Source organism: Triticum aestivum, chromosome 1A, assembly GCF_018294505.1.
Source record: "Triticum aestivum cultivar Chinese Spring chromosome 1A, IWGSC CS RefSeq v2.1, whole genome shotgun sequence".
Classification (NCBI taxonomy): Eukaryota; Viridiplantae; Streptophyta; class Magnoliopsida; order Poales; family Poaceae; genus Triticum; species Triticum aestivum.
Genome location: NC_057794.1, coordinates 465,159,221 through 465,166,422, shown reverse-complemented (window position 1 = coordinate 465,166,422; position 7,202 = coordinate 465,159,221). Strand labels below are relative to the sequence as shown.

Sequence of the window (7,202 nt, the reverse complement as noted above, 5' to 3'; positions counted from 1 at the left end):
ACTAACTATCCCCCCCCCCCCACACACACACACAATTTCATGGGGGTGGGCCCCTCACTCCCCTAATCTCCAATCACATCTTTTCACGTTGCTTATTAGGTTAACTACGTAATTACCATTACGTAGGTGTAGCAATACTCAAAACTGAACGTGGTTGCTCAACAAGAGGAAGCAAAGCAAAAACATTGCACATCAGATTTGCAATCGTGTGGTGGCAACAACCGGGCACTCATCGCAACAAACATTCCCATTGGCGAGGCAAATCATCAGCCTCTGATTCCCCAGGTTTCCGAAGCACTGACCATGGAGAATTAGGTCGAATACAATACATTAGCGACAGACTTGCACCCAAAGAGTTACAAGCACCATCACCACTAGCACCAGCACCAGCAGCGACTCCATTTTTCAATCGGAGGGAATTGTCAGCAAGCATCTACATACATAACCGACGAATCAACCCAGCCCATCCCATCCATGATCGGCTCTGCACAGCAATACACAACATTATCCCCTGCCACCCATGATCTGGTTAGCGGAGGGACACCTCACGCCCGCAGGCCACAACCCGCCCGATGATGATTCTCAGAGCATCGCAGAGCCAACAGGAGGGGAGGCCATTATTCGGAGCGGATCGATCAGGTTTATGATGATAGGGTCGATCGGATACTGTTTTCTGGTAAGCCTAGGCTTGGTTTGGTTTGGTTTGGTAGCCCTGCACATCGCTCTGCATGTATGTACCACAACAGATGTGCTATCGATCAGTGGCTGCCTGGTTGGTTAGTGGTCGGCACTTGACACATTGACACCACATTTGTGCGTGTTGATCCCTAGCTAGCTACCTGCACCCGCTCGATCATCACGGCCGGGTCAGGGTGACAGACGACAGCGCGCGTTGGCTAATTAAGGGGGTTATATTAGCTCTCATTGGACTCGTCACCAACTGCGAGTTAAGGAGTATCATCGCGAACCACCCGTGCGCCTACCTCCCGCGTTTGCATTTGCAGCGGATGATGGGATATGATACGGTCGACGGATGGATGGATGGATGGATGTGTGCGGTTGTGTGTCCGGCTCGCTGTCTCTGCCGCGGTTTGCACATGCGATGGCTGCGTGCGACTGGTTTAGGCGATTTATTCGGCGTGCGTCGGAGGATGGATGGATTCCCTCCGGCCTCCGCTCCGGCGGGGACGAAAGCTACTACTGCCTACCGCCAACGGTCGCAGCAAAACCGTGGCCGAACAGCAGTACGTACTTGTACTGTGCGCTTTTCGTACGGCCTTCACAAATTCCCTCCTCGTAAGTCACGTCTCACCTGCCCCTTCTAACTTCAACTCGCTGCGTCAGGGATCGCTCTCATGGTGCGCGTGTTGGTAGGTTAACGCGCACGTGTATCCGTTGTTTTACACAACAGTTTTGCTTAGTCTCAGTTCAGTCTAACTGAGACTTTACAAGTTGAGGGCACCGTGAACCGAGATTACAAGTTGCAGAACGACCCATACCTTCGTTCCTAGCTGTACCTGCGAGCTGAGCGGCATCTCGATCGCGGCCTCGCATGCATGCGGTCGGCGATCAGATCAGATAAGCAACGACTTTTCGCGCTCCGGAACCCATGCATGCATGCATGCATTTGCGCACCCAGAGCTCCTACACCTACAGCAAGTTGCACTCCGCGCGCGCGTGGAGCGCCATGAGGGAGGCCGCACGCGGACTTTTCCATCCCCGGCCCGCCGCCACTGCTTTCGCCCAAGATATGCTCCCGGTCAGTCTCCACCGCTCTTCTCGCGCATCGAGGCCTACAGGATCGGCCGTGCCGGGATGCGGGATCCCAACCGCTGACCCGCTTTACCCCGATCCCTTTCGCTCCAGTCGGATTCAGTCCATCTACTCCATCCGTTCCAAATTATTCATAGCAAAAGTGGATGTATCTAGAATTAAAATACATTTACATACATCTATTTCTATGATAAGTAATTCAGCACGAAGGGAGTACTTGCCAACGATGTCCCGTGCCCTGCCCAAGCCGAGATCTCGCCCATGATATCTCAGCTAGTATACTGCCTGCAAGCGCAAGAAAAACACGCGGTGTGGACTCTGGAGCCTCCCTCCAACTTGACTCCCTTTTCGGCACGGGACACGACCGATTCCTGCCGATCCGCATCACTAGCACCAGCTCACTGTCGCTGACCGCGTACACTCGGACGAGTTCACTTAGACACGGCATGGTTCACACATGGCACGTCCGCTCCATCTCCATGCATGCATCATGGCACGTCGGGCCCGACTCAATTGGCCGGGGGACCCAACCCGACCGGACCCGGTACGACCAAAAGCGGTTCCCAACGAAAAGGGAAGCTAGGCACGTTAGTTTTGACCCGGGGGGCTGGCACCTTTACCGGATTCTTTATCCGATCCGAGCTAGCCTGCCCACCGAGGCCGGGCCGGGCCGGGCCGCTACCAAACTCGACCTAAACTCGTAACCAGAATACCAGATGCACGTCACCTAACCCCAAGTCCTAAATTATTGCCTCCTTCCTTCTAGACGATTTCCTCCTCTTCTAGGGTGTCTGCCGTGCTGCACCTACTGCCCCTAAAGTTCGCATACGCACGTACCCCTACCACAGAGTTGGTTGCTGCTAATTCCTTCCTCCCGCGTGCAGAAGCTTCTTCCATCGGTTCGAGCACTTTGCAAAATCCATCCCACACAATCTTGCAACAACTACGTACCTGCTACGTGGAGTTCGGGATCTGTTCGGTCCATTTTCGGTCCTAGCTTGAATTGACACGCTAGTGGTGTTTGCCGTACTACTGTATGGGTGTATGTATGCCACTGTGCGCCGGTCAATGGGTTCCGTATTTCTACCCGTCCAACAGGGAGTACACTAGTCGTAGTACTCTACGCAGCACCAACCTCTACTGAACCTAGCTGGCTCATAAAGGCGGACATCCTCCACCCGTACCCGCACCCCGCAGCGACGTCTGTCGATTCGTGATTAAAAATGCCCAGCCAACCCTGCCTACCAAACTCAAAGCTGTAGCGGTACGTGCCAAGTACGGGAGGAGGGCGGGAACAAAAAACACGCGGGCTCCACCGCCGCAACCGCACCGCCTCCCTCCCGCAACCACCACCCAACCCACCCCACCCCACCCCACCCCACCCCCGTCAAACTCACTACAAGCTGCCGAGTCAATGCGGGCAGCGAAAAAGGGCAACCAACCCACACGCCACCGCCATATATACCGCTCCGCCTCCGCTCTCCCCGCCTCAGAAGCAGGAGAGAGAGCTCGCTGCCGCCCTGCCCTGCCCTGCTCTAGAGTCTAGAAGGTCGACCGGCATGGGGAGGTCGCCGTGCTGCGAGAAGGAGCACACCAACAAGGGGGCGTGGACCAAGGAGGAGGACCAGCGGCTGATCGCCTACATCAGGGCCAACGGCGAGGGCTGCTGGCGCTCGCTGCCCAAGGCGGCGGGCCTGCTGCGGTGCGGCAAGAGCTGCCGCCTCCGCTGGATGAACTACCTCCGCCCCGACCTCAAGCGCGGCAACTTCACCGACGAGGAAGACGAGCTCATCATCCGCCTCCACAGCCTCCTCGGCAACAAGTAAGCCGCTCTACCCTTCGATCGATCAACCTCGCCGACGTGCTCGTCCTGTATATAGTGCGACTTCTTTGCTGACGACGGGAATGCTCGCTCGTGAAGGTGGTCGCTGATCGCCGGCCAGCTGCCGGGCCGGACGGACAACGAGATCAAGAACTACTGGAACACGCACATCAAGCGCAAGCTCCTCTCCCGCGGCATGGACCCCCACACGCACCGCCCGCTCACCGCCGTCGACGGCGGCGCCGCGTCGTCCCGCCCGGCACACATCGCAGTGCCGGCGAGGGCAGCGCCGCCCACGATGTTCGCCCTGCCAACAAAGCAGCCTCCCGTGGATTCCTCCTCCTCCGACGGCAGCAGCGGCGCGACGAGCACGGGGGAGCCGCGATGCCCCGACCTGAACCTGGACCTGTCGGTAGGCCCGCCGGCGGCCGACACGCCGACCTCGCACCCCGTCTGCCTCTGCCGCCACCTCGGCCTCCGAGGCGGGGCGGCGTGCAGCTGCCGCCAGGGCGACAGCCCGGGCTCCCAGGGGGGCGGGTTCAGATATTTCAGGCCGCTGGAGGAAGGCCAGTACATATGAGACGAGACGGGACGGCTAGGCCCTAGGCTCCACAGCAATTTGTAAGACGGCGAATTTTTCCACCTCCGCAGCACCACTGTCCAACGAAACGGTGAAGAAAAATCTAATCTGTTCATATTTTCCTTGTACGCCAAACCCACGAATTTGTCCTCTCTCTCTCTCACACACACACAGACGCAAAATGGAGTACTATCTTTTATTCTTGGTTGGTGCCGGTTGTGTTGGGTGAAAAAACGAGGGGATAATGTGACAAAGGTTGGTGCGTGTTTTTTGTGGAAAAAAGGGAGGAGCTGATGTGAGGTAGCGGGCACATTATTGTTTCGGGCATCAGATTCCGGTGTTCCTTTCCTGTGCGGTTTTGGTCGTGTGGATGGATGTTGCGCAAGGCAATCATGTGGTGTGTTTTTTCGGTAGGTATTTCGGCTTGTCCGTGTTTGCACTCCACGAATTCTTCAGTTGGCAGGGAGTTAGGCAGTGAAGAAACTCGTATGGCCAAACTATGCTGTTCTATTTCGGCTTGTCTGTGTTTGCACTCCACAAATTCTGCGCTTCAAATGTTTGCACGCATCAATCGATGAACATTGCTATATGCGCACCTTCAAGTTATGAAATGAAATCCGTGTGGGAATGTCAAGGTAGGAGATGGTCTTGAAAGCAATACAAGGTGAGTAAGCAGGCATTTGCGTGTGCCTGCGTTGTTTGGTAGCCCAATCTTACATGGTACGTACACCGAGGGAAAAGCGCTTTACAGCCCAGAAAGCGGGAAAGGCGGAGACTGTCCTGCGCCGAAACAAAGCGCTCAGCTCCGAACACTGAACTGGTAGCAGCAGTTGGTGGATTTGGTGCAGTGCAGCAGATGTAGTGAGTAGCACACTTTGCATATCCAGAGCTCACAGGTCGGCGCCATTTCTTTTGTTTTATTTTCCCGGGCGAAGAAGCGGCAGCCTCCCGTTCTGGTATTCTTTGCTTGCGCGCCAAATATGCGAGCCTTTGCATATATAGAAGTACATCTGAATACAGTACAATCGAGTGCACTTCGGCATCGTAGCTGAGCAGGAGCTGCGATCATGGGCGGCCAGTGGAGTATGATCGGGTCAACGGCGAAAGCTTCCGTCGCTTCGAATAACAAGTCAGTGGAGACGGAGCTGGACGCGCCAAGTCTAGGCATACGTTGGTAGGAGTACATGCTGTTCACGCGCTGACTCTGAGCGTTACTTGACTGTATCTGTACCAGGTAGGTTGACTGTAAAACCCCTCTGCTACTGACCGGAAACGTGCGCAATGTTCTACTCCTACTGGCTTAACGAGCCAAATCTACTGGAATATCCTGCTAATACATATGTATAATAAGTTAGTAAAACTGATTTTGCTGCTGCTCACGTTTGATGTAGAGAGGTGGCCAGTGTCAAAAATGCTATATATTATTAGAGCATCTACAGCCGTATATAACAAATATAAATTAAACGTCCGCGGACGTGCCGTACTGACCGGTCATTCCTCAAATTAGCACAACTGCATACGAACATCTCATACTAGATTCTCAAATCCATACAAAAGCATGCAAATGATAAAACCTACGTACTAATCTGGCTACTCCTCGTTGGAGATGTCGACAATCTCTGTGCCCCGGCTCCGGCAGCATGGCGGAAACTGATGCTCCCACGCATCCAGCCTCATCCTCCTCTATCTCTGCATCCAGTTCGGCGAAGAGCGCGTCGGACGCCGCCAGCCCCTTTCGGAGGAACTGCCGGTTGGCCTCCATGCAGGCCTAATCCTGGATGGACTCCAGGATGGCCTGCTGCTCCACCTTCTCCGTGGCTTGGGCGACGGCGAACTCCGCCTCCGCCTCCGCCTCCGCCATGTTGAACCCCGAAGCAGACTGCTCCGCCTCGTCCTGCTTCGGATCCGCCACCTCCATCGGCTCCGGCAGCGGCTCTTCCTCCTCCTCCGACTGCTGCTCCTCGTCCTCCTCCGGATCCGCCATCTCCATCGGCTCCGGCAACGGCTCTTCCTCGTCCTCCTCCGGGTGCTATTCCTCGTCCTCCTCCGGCTCCTGCGAGTCCGGAGGCAGCCCGACAGCGATTCGGGCGGCGCCGCCTTGCCTGGATCTCCTCCGTGATCTGCCTTCGGCGTGAGCATAGCGTACGTGGTGATCAGCCGCCAAACCATGGCGATGCCGGAGAGCATGGAGGAGCAGGGAAAAGGAGGCGGAGGGGCTCAAGTGGCGGCGCAGAGAGGGAGGAGGTGGATGGGCTAGGGTTGGGGGACGCCGGCTAGCCTAAATAGCCGGATTTGGCCTCGGGCGGAGAGCCAAAGCGGTGCCACACGATGTTCACACTGCGGTGACGGAGGAGGCGTACGACGGACCACCGGATTTTCGGGCTAGTCCGCGTGGGACCTCATCGTCAGTCCTATGTGGCGGACGCGCCCTAGCGCCCCCATATCCGCCCCATATTTGGACTGGATATGAGGGGTGCCAGTCAGCCCGGCGTTTGAGACCCGTTTGAGGCGTCCGTCTGGGTCGAAAATTTGTGACCAGCCAATGACCAGGCGGCCCGCCTAGACGAGGCGGGTTTGGGGTGCCCGGCCGTGGATGCTCTTACGAGGTAGAGGGAGTATCATTTAGCAAATCATTTAAGAGCATCTTCAGCCGGGCGCCCTGCATCTGTCTCATATGTCCAGGTAGGCCGTCCGATCATTGGCCGGTCATAGAAAAAAATGACCTAACTGAAACTCTCAAACAGGCCTCAAACGGACTGACTGACACCCTTCATATCCGTCCCAAATGTAGGGCGAATATGAGGCAGCCCGGGCATGCCCCGGTGCGTCCGCCACGTCAACCGAGCCCATGGCTGGCCCATCCCGACCCCACAAAAACCCTCATCCGATAGAAACCCTAGCTCACTCCGCTCCCCTTCCCGAAATCCGCCAAATCCCTAGCGCCGGTGAGCATGTCCAGCACCAACAGCCACTCCAACGGCAGCTCCAGAGATGAGGAGGAGCTGGCGCTCCGTATCATGCTCGAGT

General features: G+C 56.3%; 1 protein-coding gene across 1 annotated transcript; it reads left to right on the top strand.

Annotated features, from left to right (window-relative positions):
• Positions 1 to 3,220: 3,220 nt before the first annotated feature.
• Positions 3,221 to 4,524, top strand: LOC123057014 (myb-related protein 308). The gene is made up of 2 exons (XM_044480195.1): positions 3,221 to 3,595; positions 3,695 to 4,524. Exons 1-2 carry the CDS (start codon positions 3,333 to 3,335, stop codon positions 4,173 to 4,175), a joined length of 744 nt encoding a protein of 247 aa, XP_044336130.1. The 5' UTR covers positions 3,221 to 3,332; the 3' UTR covers positions 4,176 to 4,524.
• Positions 4,525 to 7,202: the final 2,678 nt, after the last annotated feature.

Bases quoted from the DNA above. Each gene is read 5' to 3' on its own strand.
- LOC123057014 (XM_044480195.1), top strand. From the start codon at position 3,333: ATGGGGAGGTCGCCGTGCTGCGAGAAGGAGCACACCAACAAGGGGGCG. The intron at 3,596-3,694 runs GTAAGCCGCTCT...TCGCTCGTGAAG, and splicing joins CACAGCCTCCTCGGCAACAA to GTGGTCGCTGATCGCCGGCC.